The 21,450-nt window shown below is 35.3% G+C and overlaps 1 protein-coding gene across 2 annotated transcripts in view; it reads left to right on the top strand.

Annotated features, from left to right (window-relative positions):
• Positions 1-21,450, top strand: part of PLCL2 (phospholipase C like 2) — a 99,791-nt gene that overhangs the window by 57,495 nt on the left and 20,846 nt on the right. For both annotated transcript variants that reach the window (XM_068207519.1, XM_068207526.1), the window contains 2 exons: positions 2,869-3,072; positions 18,303-18,378. In XM_068207519.1, the coding sequence (XP_068063620.1) occupies positions 2,869-3,072; positions 18,303-18,378 (280 nt within the window). The remainder of the gene's footprint in view (positions 1-2,868; positions 3,073-18,302; positions 18,379-21,450) is intronic.

Here is a 21,450-nt window from a genome sequence, read left to right as displayed (position 1 = left end):
AAGGCAGTATTTTCAAGAAAGATCCATTTGCTTTCCATGATTCTTCCTAGTTATTTTGGAAATCCATGGCATCAGTACTAAGGTGTTAGAAGGTATCTTCCAGAAGAAGTTGTCCTACTTTAGATGTCATGTTAGTAAACACATTGAATTTAAGGAAAAAGTGCAGTCTGAGGTGCTTTGTTTTGTGGACAGCAAGAGATCTCCATTCAAAAAATGTCTTACTTGGAGAGTAAAATAGTTACTTTTAACTATTTATGAACTTCTGATGGAATACTAGCAGTGACCAACAAAATTAACAATCATCATTTCAAATGGACTGACTTATCAAATCCTCTTGGTGTTATACAGTGTTAAAGGAAAAGAGATTATAAGAAACGTCTGACACCTGATTCTGGATTTTAAAGGCACATCAGTGTATACAAATTTCCTTCATGAATAATCTTATATTAAAAAGATTCTAATAGTAATACAATTTTAAGGCTAATTTTATATGAAAGAAGAAATTAGTACATCATTATGCAGCTCTCCCATTCCACTTGGTATATAAATTTGCTCTTTTAAAAGACAATTTAAAAGATACAGAGTTGATAATTTTGACTCATAAATGTTTCAAATTAGAGGCTGCATGTAAAATGAACTTTACCCATAGTTAACCTACTGAAGGCTAGAATTCTGTCACATGAATACTGTATTTTAAGATATTTTCAAGGAAGAACTGAGTTAAGGAAGCAGTGAAAACATAGAATTTTGTGTAGCTACATTAAACTCTTGAATGTGCATGCTGCAGTATGCACAGTATAATGATATAATTGAAAACAGACTCTACAGTGGGGTTTCTTTGAACATGAAATATTAAAAGGTATTTTATGTATTTTATTCTGTCAGTTTGAAAGATGTGCTATCAACTAAATTTATCATTATCTCAAAAAGCTATCAAGAAGATATTTTAGGTACATGAGGGAAGATTAGTTTTTCTTAACTTTGCTAGCAGATTATATAATGTGCACCATTTAAACTCCATGTAACTAATTTTTTACAACTAATAAAAGCAAATAAACTACTCAAAATAAGTATTGATTTATGCCAGGGAATTTGAAATTTACTTAATTTCTCTATTACTGAAATATTGTGTTATAAATTGTTATGGTTTTTGTGACTATTATATCCTCAGAAGGCAGATTATAAAGGGCAAAGTTGGTTAGTTTGATTTTTTTTTTAAATATAAGATGGAATAAGAGGAAAAAAGAAAGTGTGCAGTAGCGAGTTCAATAGTTTCTCTAAATCTGTATAAGAATAGCCTTTTTTGTTTCTTTTCTTCCTATATTACCATGACAAAAGCTGATGTCATAACTTTTTACATATTAATCACTGATAAAAGTATAATATGGGTGATTTAACTGGATGTGATGTTATATGTTTAAGTTTAACAGTATGAGGAATAGTCTCTGGATATAGAACTGAAAGTCACAAGGCAGGAGTTACAGCAGTAGTACGTATTAGTCCTGTCCTGCCTGTCATTAATGAATATATACAATCCCTGGGTCCTCGTTAGCCTCTCTGTAAAATGGTTGTTCATAATGGCTTATCCATGGTATTTATCTCAAGGAAAATCTGTTTGAATGGATTTCCCAATGTCTGTGTCTTGAGCTGTGTAATTATTGTGTCATTGAAATGTACATTGGTTGATAAAAGAAGTTTCTGTTTCCTGGACATTTACTAAAAGTACACTCTAAGTGACTGGGTAGGTGCAATTTAGTGTTCATGTAATTTTGCATGAATATGCTGTACATAGATATTTGGAAGTCTGCTTTGGTGTTTTGTCTGATAAAGGGACAACAAAATATTTCATATTTGATTCCTGTTTGAGTTAAGGTTGGCATTATGTCTTCCTAGGAGACATGTCCACAAATGAGTCTTACCATGCCAGAACGATGGAAAGTAATTTGGATTAAAATGAAAATTTGTGCCAGATCCTCTGCCTGAGTGCAACATGAGAGAAAGGAATACTGAGCACATTTGTACCTTAAATATACCATATTTTTGTTTTTATTTCCTACAGGAACACAAACTCCAGTTCTGCCATAGATCGCCAGTTCCCAGTTGGTACAAAAATCCTAAATTCTGTACAGTGCTGACAATATTCCCATCATGAAATGTCAGTGGCTACTTGGAGTCACACTGTATTTCCAATGCTGTAAACTTTCTTCAAGTTTAAACTTATGGCTTTATTTTCTACCATACTGGATATAAAATAAGACTAAAAAAATCTTAGGGCAAGGTGCAGAATCAGTTTTTAAGTTCAAGTACCTTAAAAAATTCACTTAAGTGTGACTCTATGATAGGAATACTTCAACAATGGTGTGCTGGGTTTGTGAATCACACCAAATGAGAGCCCACCCATCTACAGCACGTCTGGACTGTGGTTCAGGTATATTTAAAGCTACAAATGTGCTGAATTCCTCCTTCTGCTTCACTTTGCTTAATTGGGACATTCAACATCAATTTTTTTTTCTCTTGGTGGCATTTAAAAAATTTCTCAAAAATTTTCAAAATGTATAACCACTATGTTTTAGAATCTGTTTATTCCCATAGTTCATGTTAGCCATGATAGAGAGGAGATATACTTGTTCTAAATAATTGGTTTTTTTCTGTGGCATGTACTGCATTCCTTGAATTTTTAACATTTTTGTAAAATGTATGTATAATATTGGTTGGTTTCGAAAACGCCAGTTCTTCAAGGAAAAGCTGTGGTAATTGTAGCTCAACTATTGTAGCTCAAGTAAAACAGTAAAGCATTTTATCCTGAAATGACAAGACTTTAAATTTCATATTTAACTGTAAAGGAAACTCTTTCTTTCCTTTTTGCAGAATGCAGTAGTTTCATTCAAAGAATTATGTGGCCTCTCTCCTGTAGCAAATCTTATGCAGTGCATTTTGGCAGTGTCTATGCACTTAGTTGGGCCTGATAATACACCCTTGGTAGTAGTGAATCTCAGTGATCAGTATCCAACTATGGAGCTCCAAGGAATTGTTCCAGAGGTCTTGAAAAAGATTGTAACAGCATATGAAATGGTGAGTAATTTTTTTCTGGTTGTCTTATATTGTCTGTTTGGAAGACTTTTAAAATATGTATGTAATACACTGTATCATGCCTGTTTTAAAAGTAATTTTAACCTGTGACTTCCTATTTCGTGCTTCCTTTACTTGTGCTTGAGTTATGCCCACGAATGTACAGCAATGGTAGTTTTCATACAGAGTAAAACATAGAGATTATTAATACACTGCATGCAAACATGTGCTTGTACACTTTAGAAGGTAAAGTGGTTATAATCAAGAGGATTTAACATGAGGAAGAGGATGTATTGATTTACCTGTTTTTCAGTAGTTTGAAACTTACTTTATATCTATAAACCTCTTACTACTTTACATCTTCCACTTTGAGGACCTTGGTTTATTTTGGCTTCGACTCAACACCAAACACAAAACTGTCAGGCACTGCTTCTAGGCATTGTAGTTTTATAAGCACCTTGGCACGTAAAATTCTACACATGCTCTTTTATTTTCCTTTTCTCTATCTTTCCTACAGATGTCATTTGATTAGCCATTTTTACATATGTAAGCAGCTGTAACATTAACTTCAGACATTAAGTTTCAGTAAATAGATAAATTGTGTCTTTAGAGACTGGAAATTAAACATGTTGCAAGAAAAAAGGAAGGAAGAACTAATACACCAATAAATACTGATTTACATCTGCTTTGCATTAATTTGAAATGTGGAAAAAAGACCAAGAAGAGTGTGATTTGAAATGTCCTCATTACTTCCACTGAAGTAATGTGGCAGAGTGTAATTGATTATTTATTCATTTATTTAATGCTTGCTTTCACGTGATGATAATTTTGCAGCAATTTTGTGTGCTAAAATGAGAAACCTCACCTGGCAGCATCAAGTCACTTGCCAGAAAAAAAAAAGAGAAAAATTAACTCGTATCCCAGTTTCCTATGTATCTTGTAAACTGCTTTCTAACAAAAAAAGTAGCTTTAGAATTATGCTATACCAAAGTCAAAAAAACACTCATTGATAATTAGCAATTTAGGAAGAGTTTGTGTAGTTCAGTGGTGCCGTAAATACGACAAAATCTGGTTGGAATGATAGCACAGCTACAAGAAGATAGTGTATATCCTCTTAGTGGTGGCTTACATGATATCACTATAATTAAGATGCAAACAAGCTTGACTTACTGGGATTACAGCTGCAACACTTAAAGAAGTTCTATTTTCTTGCTGGAGATGTCTCTACCTGCAGTTTGTTCCGATGTGGTGGTGCTGCTTGTTAGTTATTAAGCTATTCTAAGTACTTAAAATCTTAGTTCTAAATCTGGAGTACATTTTTTGTTTAAATATCACTTAGACAAAGGTGACTTGTGACTCCAGAAATCTTTACAATCTAAGTTTGGCTTTCACATATGTTTTTTTCCCCACACACATCTTATACTCAATACATGATTTGAATATTTCTATACTTGAGAAATCTGTACTTCACTTGTACATGTAAAAGTAATTGAATATTTTTTTACTGGGGAAACAAGCGCATTTTTTATCTTCTTGTCCCTAAAATATAAATACTCAGTTTCAAACAAAGAGTATGATAATGCTTCTAGCTCTAAATGATACTGAAGATAAGTAAATTTAAGGTTATTTTAATCAAATAAAGTTATAAGTTAAAATAATGAGATGCATGTAAATTTGTGACATTTGGCTTTTGCCATTACTCTGTTCAGTTTGACAAAAGATTTTAGGCAATTAAAATCTGTGGGGCATGCTGGAAAATGAAGTCAGACATGGGAGACATATTCCTGTGCTCTTATTTCTGCAAACACATTGTGAAATAGTGTCAAATCCTTTCCTCAAAGTTATAAGAAATGTGAAAGTGTTTAGTTCATATATTGATATTGATATTTGCTATAGTGGCAGATGTTTAGACCCTGATAGTTCTGATAGACTGTGTTGGGGTTGTATGATTTTGGTGTGTATTTATATAATGAGCCCTCAAAAGGACAAACCTTACCTCATTAGTTTTGACCTGGGGATATTTTTGCCATGATTAATTAATACGTGGGTGTAAAATTCTGCCTAATAATGAGAGTTCTTTATGCCAAATTGTGAAAAGGTAGATGTACTCTCAAGGTAATGATTACCTACTTGTCTTTCTTTCTGCTGGCTTAGGCCTCAGTACAGGTCAGAATGATGTAACTGTGCCAAGTACTGTATGAAGTCATGTGGATAACAGAGATAGAAAGAAACAGAGTTCAATGAAAGTTCAAAGAAAGATAAAGTTCAATGTTTTTGAAACTAACCTGGACTGGTATATCATAAATGCATGCATAGGCCTTGTGTGTGTCCTTTCAATGTGGCACATGTAATGGCATTCTCAAAGTGTGATTGTTTCAGGTTTATGATATTTTTAGCTAATGAAAGGATTCGTATATGTCAGAAATACTCTGTTTTCTATAAAACTATAATAAACATCGAAAGTAATAATTAATATTTTAATTGTTCAGAATTTGTTTACATTGGGAGTTTTTGACGGACTCATTGTTACTCTCTGTCAAGTGAGAAAGGATGCAAGACCTTAACAGCAGGACAGTCAGTCGACCTTGAAATAATTGCAAATAAGTGCAATACTGCAGGGGCACATGGAAAGGAAACACATCTTCAGTGTAACATAGGTTTTTTCAAAGAAACAATGAGGTAAATGATAATAAAATAGTGTATCAGTCGATATTTGGGGTTTTTATCTTTAAACAAATAGCATATAGTGCTTTCTTAAATTATCTGCATTCACTTAATGGAGAAGCTGTTAAGTGATCAAGGCTAGTAGTAGTCATGGGTTGAAAAACCCTTCTATCCATATTACAGGAACTGGAGTATCATTTCTGGATAATAAAAAATCAAATATAGCTAGGAATTTTTGAGAAAGGCAAAAGTTTCAGGGGTGTAATTTTCTTTAGCTTCTCCATGCTCCTGAGTATTTTTCACCCTATCATCTTTTCACTGTTTAACAATGTTTTATTTTTTCCTCTTGTTCATGAACTTCAGCTTCCTTTATGTGATACTTCAGCATGCACTCTGTTGGTGTCATCACACCCATCACTGATCAGTGCTGCAGACTGAAGCTTGGAGTTAAGGCAAGTGCCTCTTCCACACCATTGCATGTTTTTTAAAATGTCTTATAACCTTTAAGATAAACAGTAAGTAAACCTTAAATTTATGCTATGGCAAGAGAAAAAAATTATCTCACCCTCAGTCTGCAGCATTATTCAGTGATGAGTATAAAAGCACTTCAAAGATATGCGAGAGTACCATACAAATAAAGCCAGATACTGTTGAGAACTTGACTGTTTCTGTTTGCCCTTAGTGGAGGATGAAGTGTCCCATCTGCTGAGGATAAGATTTTGTGAACTTTGCAAGCATGCATTTACTTCTAAGAGAAAAACTAACACAGAATAGGCAGGTAACTGTACTTGTGTGAAAAAGCAGTAGTGCTGCTACAGTAATTAGGATTAGATGTTATTAAATCCTAATTAGATAATGCTGCTAGTTCCAATTTTCAGTTTCTGGGGGTGGTTTTAATTTTTTTTTTTTTTAATTTTGAGATGATTTTGTAATTCAAAATGTCTGCAGAATGCAGTAGTGGTCTGTATTTGATTTAAATGAAATCAAACAAGATTAATAGATTTTGTATATACGCCCTAGGGAAGGACTTGAAAGCAGGTTGTGTTTATTGGTGGTGGGGGTTGTGAGATAATGGAAATGAGAGATATTAAAAGAGGGTGACACTATTAAATTGGAAAACACCATATCATTGGGGATGAGCAGTGCTGTAGTAAGCTTAAATCTGCTTACCTTATTTTTGGTTCGTTCCAGCTACTGACTGCAGAAGTTAACTTCATGTTACAGAGCTGGAAATTTCAGCAATGACATAAACTAAGTAAGATAGGCTATATTTTGAACTTGAACTGGAAAGCAGGTAATTTGACACTATACCTGATAGTTACAGACTGGACTGATACTAATAGGGCTTATTAAAAGCCTATCTGAAAAGGACTGATTGTCATGGTTTTGGTAAAATGTTAGTAGGCCTCTCAAACTTCAGCTTCTGCTCAAAATTTTAAATGTTCTTCACTTTTAAAACTCATATTGATATTAATATAGATTAATTGAGCGGAGCACTTCTTTATTGGGCATGTTGGATTGAACTCCATAATTCTGAAGGCAGCAAAGCATATATCCATTGCCTCTTTCACTGGGCCTAAGAAAGAGTGATTAACAGATCTGTTTTGATTTACATTTAGCTCGTAAAATCTGTATTAGTTTCCTGTTGTTGATGTAGGTCCTTGGTTATGGTTACTGTGCAAATAAGGTAAGGAGGTTTACAGTCATGCTGTGATTATAGATTTGAGAAGCAAGTAGAGCAAGACTTTTCTATTTCAACTCAGCCTACTAATGTGTCAGTTATTCACCTGAAAAGCCTTTGTTCCCCGAATTTCCCTTTGAGGTTGCAAACTTCTGGGGCAACCAAAAAATGCTGGATCCAGTACCAGTAATTCTCTCCTAAAACTGAGTGAATATGTTGCTTCAACTTGTGCACAGGACAAAATATTCAATTTCTGGTTGTGTCAAGGGAGGCTGAGTTCAGTGTTACCAATCTCCTGTAGTAGAACCCAATCTTTGGATATCACATGATTTTAAATCGCATGATAACATCTGCTCACCCCTTGCGTTGTTCACTTGAAGAAAATTTGGATTTGTCCATATAGTACCTTTTCTGAGGAATATGTGACTGGAATAGACCATGATAGCTGTGTTCTGTGCCCAGTTGGTTCAGAATGTTGTCCTTGAGCCCATGACTTTGAAGTCAATCTCCATGAGTGCTCCATGTTACAGTTTACCTCTTAGCATTATCTGGCTTATGAAGAAGAGAATTTAATGCTTTGCACAGAAGATTGAAAAGCTATTATTCCTTGCTTTTATACTTGAGAGCATAACTACATAAAACAAAACAAAAAGATAAAAGAAATAGTCAAAAGAACAGACATAACAGACACTAAAGATACTGCCTGGGGAGTTTGAAGTAAATATGTACCACTTATCAAGAAACACTTAGGGAGAACAAAATGGAGGAGGTCCTCATGAAAAGAAGGCATCTTCCACATAGCTGAAGTCATGTGCAAATGGATCCATTTTTAATCCTGCCATGGTTAAATAAGAAATAAAAGAAAACTGAGAGTGAAGAATTCCAAAAATGATCTGCAGAGACTTAAAAATAACAGTAACCTCTTTTCTGAAAAAGCAGAAACAGCAAAGATTATGTAGTAACCTCTTTTCTGAAAAAGCAGAAACAGCAGTCAAAGATTATGTAAGTTCACTAGCTGATCAATATTTAAAAGAAAGCCCCAGCTAAAGAGGCAAAGCCACAACACTTAATTAGTTTTTGCGTCCGTATACCTGTAGAGATCAAGGTTTCACAGGAAACGCTTCTTTATGAAAGACTAATTGCAGGATACATCTATAAATGAAATGCTGACAGGAGATATTGCATAGGAACAGCAAAAGACTGGGGAAATAATACACCAGAAAGAGGAGATACTCATTTAAGAGTTCTGAAAGATCTCAAGAGTTGATGTATCAAAACTGCTAATTGTTGTGTGTATTCTCTCACTTGAAGCTGACTATCAAAGTTGTTAGTGTGGTACCAGTGTTTTAAGAGATTTCCAGGGAAGATGATGAAATTACAGATCAGACAGGCTGACATCTGTACTGTGAAAATGGGTAGAAACTGTTTTGAAGAAGAAAATTAGAGGAAACATGGAGAAATGTGTCATGTTGGGGAAGAGTCAATACAGCTTTTATAAAATGAAGGGCTCATTAATCCCTTGGAGTTGTTTGATGTCAAAAAGCATGCAGACAAAGCAGATCAGTCTGGTTAGATTTTCCAAAGCATTTGACAAAGTTTCCTTTCAAATGCTCATATTAAAATAAAGTTACCATTAAATTTTTAGACTTTTAAAGTTATTAGAGCTTTTCTGACATCTGAAGTGAATACTGGACTCAACCTGGTGCTCCATCAGGAAAAGAACTGTTAAAGACAGTTGCTCGTGTTGATTTTTGCATTAAGGGTGTGTTTTTCCAGTAAGTGGATTAGAGAGTAGGTATGGCTCCTGCAACTTTGATCTAGCTCAAGTAGCTAGGCACTCTGGAAGCTGTATGAATTAATGCTGCCCCCAGATTTTCAAAGATCATCGAGGTGTGAGGTATGTAGCTGCTTAGACTTTCAACAACTTTCTCAATCTTAGTGGTAGATTGTTATAACGTGTGTTAAAACAGTGAATTTCAGAGTTGGCAACACAAATGCAGTATGTAAATTGTGATATCACACAGTGTCTCACTGTTTCCATTATTGCCTCTGGCTTTCTACAGTATTTCTTACTTTCATTATCAGTCTCTGCAGAATAGAACTGTCTTTATTTAAGTAATAAATGGATATAGTTTGGTGGTGAAGAGATCTAAGGGAAAACATACATCATTCATGGCAATTTAATATTGCAAATAGCCCAGGTAATGTTTTTTGCCATGTTTAATAAATTATAGTAATTATACATCCTGGTTTTTGAGGTGAATTGAATTGTGTAGCTGTTAGTCTGTCACAAAAACTGAAAACAAAGCATTCACTGAAAATATAGTGAATAGCTTGGACAGCTTCTTCAAAAAGAGTTGTGTTTCTTATTATCAGTTTTTATTTTCCTGTTTTATAACAGCATGAAGGTTGTAATTATGCTTCCAAAAACAGAGCACCAGATGATAACCTTAGCTTATGCTGGGCTTTTTCAGTCCACAAAGCAAATGTCTAATTTTGGGTACTCAAGACTCCAATGCCAAATGTTGTAAAGGATGAGCTGTTTTGCATTGATTGAAAAGCTCTGATAATGACAATTTAATGCTTCTGTGAAGTCAAGATTTCTGCATTTCTTGTTGAGAGCATGAACAGTGAAGCTTTTTGTGTCCTCTCACTAATCCCATTATGTCTAATGGCTGACTCACAGTATTCATAAGAGCATAAAATAATATGGCTACTTAGAAGAGTAGTGAGTGTAGCTTTCTGTCCTGTTTTAATGTAGTCCAATGAAATGTTTATGAAAGAGCATAAAAATAGGTCAGATGCATAGCAACTTCTCATATGTATTACATATTTCTAATAGGAGTTCTCTTTCTCAATAAATTTTAAATTTGGTTTTTTGTCTTTCTGATTCCATCTGTGTGAAGAAAAAATTGTGGCTGTAGAGCTGCTACTGATAGTTCTCATTTCAGAAATAACCTATTAACTACCTATTAATGTTTTCACACAGATTATAGATTTTTATTTCTTATACAGTTAGAAGATATTTTCGTTTCATATACATGTTCTTACTTATTGTTCACTTTTCACATGGTTTTTAATTATATCAGCTTTAGTTTTAAAATTATGAAAATAATTTTGCTACAAAAAACAGATTATCGGGAAAGTGAAAAGCAGTGACTGTTGGATTTAAAGAGTTTATTGTCCTTGGGTGCATTGTTTGGAAAAGAGCTTCTGATTATTATATTTACTCTGTCTTCAACCTAGTCTTTCTCATGTACTTGACTCATGAGGAATCAAGAACAAATAGAAGACTCTTTAATGGAGAACTTGTGGACTGTTTGTTCCTTTGGTAGATTTTCTTAAACTGGGGGAAATTAATTCATTTTGGGATACTGCAGAATTAAGAACAGATTATGTCCTATTTTTTTCTAAGGCCTGCAAGAATTAGTTTTGGTAAGTGGATCCTGCCAAGTATTATGTCATAATCTTGTCTTGCTTCTTCCTGAAGAAAAAAACCAATTTTCCATGTATGTGTTTTCTAGACTACAAAACATTTCAAAAAGAGGTGAGAGAGAAAGGTAGTCTGGAAAAGTTAAACCATGAGTCTGTTCCTATGTTTTTCCCACTTAAATGGATAAACTGCCACTGTCAGGTACATTATTACATTTTTATCATAATATGCCAGTGAATTCAGTAAGCATAATGGAAATTTCATCTGCTTTTTTTTTTTTTTTTTTTTTTTTTTTTTTTTTTGGAAGAGGGCAGCAGTTTAAAGTCTAAAGAGAAACATAATACTTGATTATATCATAACATAAGTTATGCTGGAGAGGAGATGATCCTTCTCCTCTATTCAGTACTGCTGAGGCCACACCTGCAGTGCTGTGTCCTGTCCTGGGTTCCCCAGCACCAGGGAGGCAAGGATGTGCTGAAGAGTCAAACAGGGGGCCACTAAGGTGATGGAGCATCTCCTACACAGAAAGGCTGGGAGGGCTGGGACTGTTTAGTCTGGAGAAAAGAATGCTGAGGGGGATGTTATCAATGTGTATAAATGCCTGAGGAGAGGGTGCAAAGAGGCCAGAGAGAGGCTATTTCCATTGGTACCAGTGGCAGGAGAAAAGGCATGAAATGAAAAACAGGAGGCTCTGTCAGAACATCAGGTAACACTTTTTGACTGTAAGAGTGACTGAACATTGGAACAGGTTGCCCAGGGAGATTGTGGAGTCTCCAGCTTTGGAAATACTCAGAAGCCACCTGGACATGGCCCTGGGCACCCAGCCATGGTAAGTGGCCCTGCATGAGCAAGGGGATTTGGACCAGATGACCTCCTGAGGTCTCTTCTAACTTCAATAACTCTGTGCTAAACTTATTTTATTGTACAGTTGAAGAAATATTTTCTAACTTAGACAATGCATTTGCTAAAAATCTTAGTGCTTTGAAGGAAATTTGGTTTGATGGGATGAGTCCTCTGTGTGTAGAGAACTAGCAGTTAGCAGCTTGATTTTCTTACCTTGGTACTTTGAACTGTATTTGCATAGGAGAAGGATCACCTTTTGTTTATAGAGCTTTGAACTTTCTGTGCAACACCACACCTGATTTTTATCTGTAATGAGGTTATTATTGATTGTTGTCTTGAGCCAGAAAGCTCAGTTCTTTTGACTGGATGTCAACTTTACTATAATTCTTTTTTACATAGTCATTTAGGTTGGAAGGCACCTCTTGAGATATCTAACCCCAACCACCCCTTGCTCAAAGCAGGATCAGACAGAGCAGGTTGCCCAGGACTCTGTCTAGTTGAATAGGCTGTTGAATATCACCAAGGGTGGGGACTCCACAGTCAATCTGGGAAATCACTTACAGTGTTTGACCACCCAAGATTTCCCCTGAGCCTTCCCTGCTCCAGGCTGGCCAGTCCCAGCCCTCTCAGACTCTCCTCATATAAAAGATGTTCCAGTTCCTTAAATCTGTGACTTTGTGCTGGACTGTAGTCCATATATTTCTTGTACTGAAAAACCCCAAACTGGGATGGATGGTCCAGCTGTGGCCTCACAAGAAAGAGACGGGAAAAACTCAGCATGGCTTTACAAAAGGGAAATCAGGCTTAGCCAATGTGTAGCCTTCTACAATGTGGTGACAGTCTTGGCAGAGCAGAGGAAGGCTGTGAATGTTTTTTTTCTTGGTAGAAGTCAACTTCTGTTGTTTATGGTGGTCCTGTTAGAAGTTGGATGTTTCAGAATTCTTTCAGTGTGTTGTCCACACTGTTAGAACAATTCATTTGAGCTGTGAGGTTTGCAGTCTGATTTTACAGTAATTTCCTTTCTTATTTGCTAGAACACCATTCTTCTACAGCAGAAAATAAAGGCAGGACATACAGTTTAAAACAACTCCTTATGCAGCTGCAGAGAGCTGACCATGGCAGTTGTCAGTGAAAGGACTAGGAGCAGTTCTTCTGCTTGTTCCAGTACCACAACTGAGATGCCTTCTGGTGCATTGACATTGAATACTAGACTGCTAGGGTACAATTTATACAGACATCCTGTTAGAGCTGACCATGTTTTGTTTGAAGTCCTGGTACCTATAATGGTTCTTGAGGGCATAGAGTTTATAAGGAGTCCCTGCCAGAGTTCCTTTCCTTGCTGTTACTGCTTGGGGCAATGGTAGCAGCTTCTGATCCTCACTGTGTAACATGTCTTTTGAAGTGGGGCAGATGCTATTAGCAGTTTGGGATGCCCTGTGTTTGGTTTCCTATTTTTGTGAAGCACTGTTTGATATTGGTGCTATTTGTACCATCCTGGGCTTAATAAAATGTCTGGAAAATGCAAATTACATGTTTATTACTGCTGTTAAGAGCTCCAGTTTGGCTTCTGAATACTAAAGATACATACATTTATTAGAAATGGTGTAGTTTGTGATTTCAGAAATATATCCAATATGCAGAGGTTTGGATGAAAGTAGAATGTGAGTGCCATTTTAATGAAGATTTGATTTATACCTAGTGTAAGTATGGTTTCAGTTTTGCTGTTGTAGTGTAGATCTAGCTGTATTGCCAACACATTTACAGATGTTGAAATTTAAATGTGTGGTGTGCTTTTCTTGCTAAAAATAACGTTCGTCCTTGGTGTTGCAGTTGTGTCAGTAAAGGTGTTTTCACTCACTGATTTCCATCAGCCCGACACAGTTTATAATTGGTTGATTTTTCCATTATAAAATACAACTGATGTCTCCTTGTGTGCTACCAAGCAGTTCCACATGCAGAAGATTGGATAAATCCTGGGGTTTTTGAAAGATTTCTTTCCCAAGGCATATATTAAATGTGATATTTAAAATATTTACAGTTGAGTTCAGTTACATGTTTTCCACAAGTTGAAGGCATAAACAGAATGTTTTATCTTCTACCAGAAGACCTGTCTTTGTGAGCCGAGTAGAAATGGATCTTGTTCAAATTCAGCTGAAATTAAATAAATGGTTTCAAATACATTCATGTGTACATACATGTGAGCACTTGCATTGATCTACATGGTGTTAGTTCATAGCACTTAACTCTTTAATAAAACAGCAAATCAGACAATAAACTTTGAAACATAAAAAACTATCCTAAAGGGTAGTCTAGACATTTATATATGTAATTTTAAGTAACTGTTTTAAAGAGATAGTTCTGTTTTGCAGAGAAGGAGGATGGATTTTTTCAGTATATGAGTTTTTCATTTGGTTTGTGAGGACAGCATCATGTAAGTGATGAACTGTTAACAATGCAGTTCCATCTGTTTGAAGCAACAACCATGTGATTTCTAACCATCATCATTGGCTTTTTAAGGCAGGAACAATATATATAATAATACAGGTCTCCAGTCCTCATTGAGAATTCTGGACTAATCATTTACTGTTTATTTCTGAACCCCCTTAATATTAATAATAATTTAATTTTAAAAATATATTTCTTAACATTTATCCATTTGTTAGAACAACCTAAGTAAAATGCATGAATTAACCAATAGAGTTTATAGACTATAACAAACAGATCAAACTATTAACCTGGCCTCTGCAAAAATGTGATGACTTCAAGGCACATAAAGCATACCATTCTGCATTTCCCATTTTCCAATGACCAGCAACAAAAGTAGGATAGTCCAGTCTGTAATGATTACCTGAGAAGTTCTCTAGTCGTGCTGAGGTTGGGGTGTGATGGTGGGTTGGAATTGAAAGGAGATTTGAAGCAATTTCAGCACTATGTCTCGTAAGTTCTATATTTAAAATACATTTTTGGATATTTTGAATCTTTACTTCCAGAAAAAAGGCAACATAGGTTAGAAATGTGAATCAGTATTGTAAAAGGCTTGCTAGAAAATATAGCTTACTAAACTTCATGTAGCATGTGTTCTTTTCTTAAATATGCATGGATAATTTGCAATACATTTTTAATGATCAGGTGGTAAGTGCTTGTTCCCTATTACATTTGCTTCCATATCTCTTTCCAGATTTGTCACTGATAATATTCTAGAAGTTAGATGTGGTTAGATGATCCTGCTTATTGATTGGCTTGTTCAATATAGACTAGTTTAGTGAAAAGCAGATTCTGCCTGCTCTCCTCAATTTCCATGACTAATTTGCCTTGAGATTTCCATGTCTTACTCTGCTGCAGACATAGTGTTTTTCACACTGAAGCTCTTGCATACTCATCATTTTCTATTTCACTTTTGTATCAATCACATATACATACCAGCATCATTTGGATTAGGCTAATTTTCTGTTTAAATATAGCCATTTATACATAGTTCCATATGCTGTGTCTGCCAAAAGTCTTTCAGTCTCTGTGAATGTCTACATTATTGTTTTCATGAAGTTATAACTTTGGCTTGAACACTAGAAAGAATTCATATGTTCACACACCCCATAAGAGTAATTTAACAAATAGCTGAATCCATACTAAAAGATGACTGTGTGGTGAAGAGCAATGTAAGAATAAAATTATAATGAACTAATACTTTATTAATCAAGCACAGCTAGAAGGTGACACCTACTCATGCACACAGCATACTGCTTCATTATTTTCTTAGGGAAGGACATTTGAAAATTGGGGTGTTCCATAATAGTGATTGAATGTTAGTTGCAATCAACCCCTGAATTATTGCTAGCTCAGCCAGTTTTGCTCTGCAGTGCTGTTAATCTTAAATACAGCTTTGTGTGTATTTTAGAGACCAAAGATAATGAAAGTAACTGTTACTGGTCTTGATAATATAAAAGTGGATATTAGAATAATTTCTGCCACATGAAATGCAATGCCATTTTTCTTCAGAAGTTGCAAAGAGGGCATTCCTTTTGATCTGTGGGTATTTAGCAGCTTTCCATTCTGGAACTGTGAAATATTAAATTGGGATGTTATTATAAATTCTTCAGTGTTAGCCTGACCATGATGAAAGAACACTGATACAGCGATTAATTTCTTTTCCTTTCATCTGCAGAACTTGTAAAACTTTTGTTTTGTTTTGTCAATACGAAAGTAAACAAAAAAGCAGTAATGTAACCATTTTTATTCATCTTAGAATTCTCTTATTTCTGAAAATCAATGCAGTGTCTCAGAGTAAGTTTTCTAATCAGCTGAGAATGGTTCTCTTCTGCTTCTAAATTATCTGATGTTCATGTAGGGCATATGAAGGAAGCAGAGCAGATAGATACGTTCTGTGTCTGGAATAGGACCTACCTGAGATGACTTAGAAATTATGTTATTAAACACATAGGGTCAGGAAAACAGAGTAGGGCAGTTGTAATATTTCTTACAATTCCTTCAAAACAAATACCTTGAACAGGCAACCCAGTTGTTCTCTTTTTTTTTTTTATGAACTCCACTCAAAGGAGTGTTTAGGTGAAAGCACTCATATTGATAGGGAGTCCCTCTCTAGTCCTTATTATTGTGTGTTAGCATCCTAGAAAAGCCCAAGAGTCATATGTGCGCGGCATTTCATTTTTTCAAGGTGATTTTCAGTTCAGAAAAACCTGCTTTACAGTTTCCTTTCAGCTAGTTAGCAAAATAACGTCAGCTATTGGAAGTATACAGCTGACATTGGCTGTGTTTTGGTTCTCCCCATTTAAGTTCATTGCAGAAACAAATGTGTTATGTGACATACATATTGAAACAGGTAAATCCTTGCCTGTCAAGCAAATTTGCAGTGATCTTATTTCAATTTGTGAATTCTGTTTTAGAGACTGAATAGTAATGAAACACAGTGAAATGGGGCTTTCTCCTTGACTGATTAGGAATAGTCAGTTTGCAGTGTTCCCTGTGTGGGTGAAATACAGTATTCTCTTAAATTGTCTTCAATTTGTTACACTTAAATAGTAATCAGCATAATTCTATTTATAAGTAGTTTTTGCTTGAGTGAAAATTGATATTTATATTCAAAGAACAATCCAGTTAAAAATGTGGTAAGCTAAAGGTTTTCATTTGCAGCTTAGCAACCTGATCAAGTTATTTTTACTTCATATATTATAAATTGCATTTATTTAAAGCAACCCCGACTACTGACATAATATAAATCAGGCTAAATCGATATTTTAAATAGAGATTAATTGGGATGTGAGGATTAAATTAAATTATCCAGTATGATGACCTCCATGTACTCTAAAGTTGCTTTTTCACATGCTGTTTGTGTGTAGCATGAAGTAAAAATTCAGGGTTTGCATAATTTTCTTTATTGGTTCAAACCGAAATAATAGAAATGGAACTAAAATTATTTTTAAATGCTTTGTCATTTGTTTAAACCAGATTTTTGTGCAGCTGACAGTTAACAGAAGCCTGTAGCTTAGTTTGTCTGTGCAGGTGTTTTTCCTCCTCACTTGCTTGCACACTTGTCATGATCAAAAATCTGAGACTTGCTTGCCTGTTTCTCAAAATTGATTTATGCCTTATTTGGAGCAATGTTCAGAAAAACAGCCTCAATGTCATTCAGCTGGAGAAGGCTCCTTCTAGTATGTGTGAGGAAGTCATGCCTCTTACAGTAATTTTCCTCTGAGGAAGAGTGTTAGAGATGTCTGGGCTTTTTTTTCCCTGTAACATTCCTTTTTCCCTGTAAAATGCTTTTATGAGGAGGAATGTTCCTCCTCAGAAAAGCAAATTGTGGTCTCCTAAGGAAAAGCAAGTTCCACATGAACACCCACATAAGTAACATGTCAAAAATTTAGTCATTGTTTTAGTGGAGAGAAAATTGTCTGCTTGAGTGGAAACCAGAGACGTCAGTGGGTAAGGTGTGAAGCAAAGTTGTTACTTCTCAGTACGTACCCTAGGCTGGAAATTCTGCACGGTTCCATCTTAGTAACTGTGCATTCAGCTGGGATTCCCTAAAAGGCTTTTTGTTTAGAAAGATCAGCTAAAGGAATAATTTATTTTTCCTATCCTCCGCTACCAGCCTTAAGTGATTTGCTTTCTTCCATAAAGCATTATCTCATACATATGTGCAGGTCTAGCCACAAAAGGGAAGATGTAGAGGAAAAAGTCTGGAAAAGCAGTGGAATGATGCCTAGGAAAAAGGACGCACTGGGTCATGAGTGATCATCATCCTGAATGTTGTAGTGAATGAGGAAGAGGAAAACTGCATCCAGGTTATCTCACCCAAGCTACCAAAAGTGAATTGCCTGGTTGTATCATTTCCAGTTGCTTTGATAGGCAGTGAGCTGTGGAGTAGACATTTTGCTCTGGTATTCACAGATCCCAGCCCAAGATTGTTGTATTTTTTTATGCCTTTATGCTACATTTAGGGCACTTCTCTGCCTCGTTAAGACCAGGAAAAGGAGTGTATTCATTATGATAAAAATAAATATTAGTTTATTGCTTTCAGTTCAACTATAAGCATCATTTACAAATTAAAAAATTTAATTTTACTGATATTCTGTATATTTTAATTTATTTTCTCTACAGATGATTCACACCATCAAGACTGTGGTTGAAAATACAGATAGCTTGTATGAGAAGATAGTGCAATGTCAGAAAGCAGGTAAGTACAAGCTGCTTTTAAAAAATATTATACAGAACTTGCTGCAATTTTTTTATTTTCCAAAATTTATAATCAATATTCAACTATAGCAAAAAAACCCCCCAAACAGCCAAAACCCAACAACCAAACAACAAAAAACCTCATACAAAAAAAAAGGGGTTACTGTAATTTAGGCACATCCAGTAAGAGTGAAAAGACATTTCAAATCATAGAAAGCAAAGGCTCATATTATTATGTCTTGAATGTGGAAGTTGCAAGTATTTTATACATGGACAGTAGCTTGTCAGTATAGTCATTTCCATAAATGAAAACACAAGGCTACAGGAAGCAAAGAGAATGATCTTTCTTCACACTGAAATTTTTGAACCATTTGCTCCTCTTTCTCTGTGTGAGAACTTTTCTTCTTTCGTTGTGGTAGCCCAATGTCTTTCAGGAGCCTTGGTGAAGCTTGACTTGTCAGAAGAACATTGCCATCTGATAACTATGTGACAGTAGTTCAGATGTTTGGTTCCTGTATTTCTTTAGATCTGTTGGGTGGATGCCCTCTGGTCCTGTGTTGTTCCCACAAATTCTCTTAAATGTTTCCTGGGTCTGATATATATTTCAAAAGATGTATAAGTACTTCTTGACCCCTTCACAAACTGACCCTTTTTTAAGCATGATATTTTGTAACAGTTTTGTCATTTGGACACAGCTGAGTTTTGAACATTTCCTGCTTGTTTCGGATAGCATGTCTGACCTTGTTGTTTAAACATGCTTGTTTTCTTTTGAACTTTTAACTGTTTTATAAATAATGTTACAAATTTGCTCAAAGTGATGCCTCACAATTTGCATCAGAAACAGGAATGCTGCCAAGACTCAGCCAAAGCATTTACAGCCATGTCTTGCATGACTCACTTGGAACAAAAGCTTTTTATATACAAACACATTTTTATCTACGTGATATTTAGCATCCTGTAGCTCCCGTTATCTGCCATAATTTTGTCCCATTCTTTGATTTGCTGCTCTGCTCTCCTACAAATTCCAATCCTTTTGTTTTGTCCTTTCCCCCAAAAATAAAAAAAATAATGCTCTTACACTCTGTCTTCCTTTACAAACTCTCTCCTATTAACAGTGTCTTTTAGATCAGCAGCAAGGAAGGCTTACCCACTCAGAATTTCTAGATCTCCCCTTGATTCACAGCATGTACTCCTCACACACTGTGAACTTTAGTCAAACCACAGGACTGTCAAAATACCTGAAAATTTTAAGTTGCCCTATTTGCTTGAAGTTGTCAAACATAAATACCATGAGTGATAAAATATTACTTCACATATCTTATTGATAGTTGCAGAGATTTATCTACAATACTGTGGTGTTTTGGCTGGAATAGTTATTTTTCTTCCTAGTAGCAGGTATGGGACTGTGTTATGGAGTGCTTCAAAATGGGGCTGATAATGAAGAGATGTTTTTTGTTTCTGCTGAGCAGTGCTTGCACAGGATGATGTTTTGCTTTGCTTGTGTGCACAGCTTTTGCTTTACCCATTAAAGTGTCTTTATCTCAACTCATGAGCTTTCTCACTTTTACTCTTCTGATTCTCTCCCCTATCCCACCCAGCAGGAGTAAGCAAATGTGCAGCACTTGGTTGCTGGCTGGGGTTAAACCACAGCAGTACCAAACACAAAATGTATTGTGCTGTTGTAAGGACATTGCCTGGTAGACGTCTGTGCTTGCTTCTTAAATCACCTCCCAGTTATGTGGTGAGAGTGTACCTTTATTTTTTAGTGTCACCAGTGTCTTAAGCAGTTTATAGGTCCTTGGTTAGAGGTAAGGCAAAAGCTAGTTGCCCAAATTTTTTTACTTTAGAATTGTTGCTCTTTAGAAAAGATTGCTTTCTACTAGCGTATATGGATTCCTGTAAACTTCCATATATCTGACTTTCTTGAGACTTACCACCTTATTTTACATGGGAGACAGTTGGGTCCAGGAATCCTTTGCTTAAGAATGCTAAAGACTTAAAGCCTGTGCTAAATAGTGGAGAATTTGATCTCCTTTAAATGAGAACCCTCCAGCATGGTGACATTAGCCTAAGTATGGATTATGTAATAGATCCTGCTATTTAGGGCAGCTTTAGCCCTGCAGGGTCAAGGCATTTTTTAAGATGAATGAGCTGAACTGAATTACCTTTTAGTATCAATGGGTTTTGACGATTATTTTATGACTAATTGATCTCATTATCTCAGTAGATGCTACTCTAATTATGAGTAAAAGATTATACATTTTCCTATGTAGTTTTTTGATAAGGAAAAAGCAAAATCGTGCCTTTGTCTGGGCTTATTTCTTCTGTGGCTCAAAGAGTGAAAAAACTGCTAAGATAAGATGTACACAAGCTGCCAATAAGCAGTAAATTTTTGTTGTCATAACCAGGCTTATAAGAGAATTTTGTTAAATAGGCAGAGTGGGTTCACTCTATTGAACTGTTTTCTATCTTAAGTTTAATAATAAGACTTTTGACCTATTGAATTCAGACCTAATTTGGAAATAAATGCAGTATTATTTCCTTGGTTGATAGCCTTTTGGATAAGCAAAGATACAATTACTGAGATGGCTATTTTCAGAATTCAGTTTTTTTGCTATTAATATTCTCTGAGTGCATTTAGCTATAAACATCTCTCCTCATTTTGGTTCTTTAAAATTAAGCCATATTAAAAACCTCTCTGTTTTCTTCATATCAGCATATTAATTTCAGCTCAACACATTCAGTTCTTAGTTAAATAGTTATTGAAAGTATTTTAGATACATGAATAATGAAAAGATATGGGAACATGATACTGCTTTGCTTCCCAGTGAACTTTTCTTCTTTTCAGAATTAAAAAAAAAATCCAGATAACTTCAAGATGACTGCAGTGCCATTTATTTTGTTGCTATTAAGCCAGTTAAAGATGCTGCAAGAAAACAGAATCTAGGTGCTAAAGCGAATTTGAAGATAATCTGGTCCATTCCCCGAATCTCTTAGAGTCCTAAAATGCTCCTGTATCTTTGCTAGAGTAAAGAATCTGAATGTTCAGGTCACCTTACCCCATTTATAGCCT

The sequence above is a fragment of the Anomalospiza imberbis genome, chromosome 1, assembly GCF_031753505.1.
Source record: "Anomalospiza imberbis isolate Cuckoo-Finch-1a 21T00152 chromosome 1, ASM3175350v1, whole genome shotgun sequence".
In the NCBI taxonomy this organism is placed as follows: Eukaryota; Metazoa; Chordata; class Aves; order Passeriformes; family Viduidae; genus Anomalospiza; species Anomalospiza imberbis.
The sequence above is the reverse complement of the archived record's forward strand: the minus strand, read 5'-3'. Positions and strand labels throughout refer to the sequence as shown.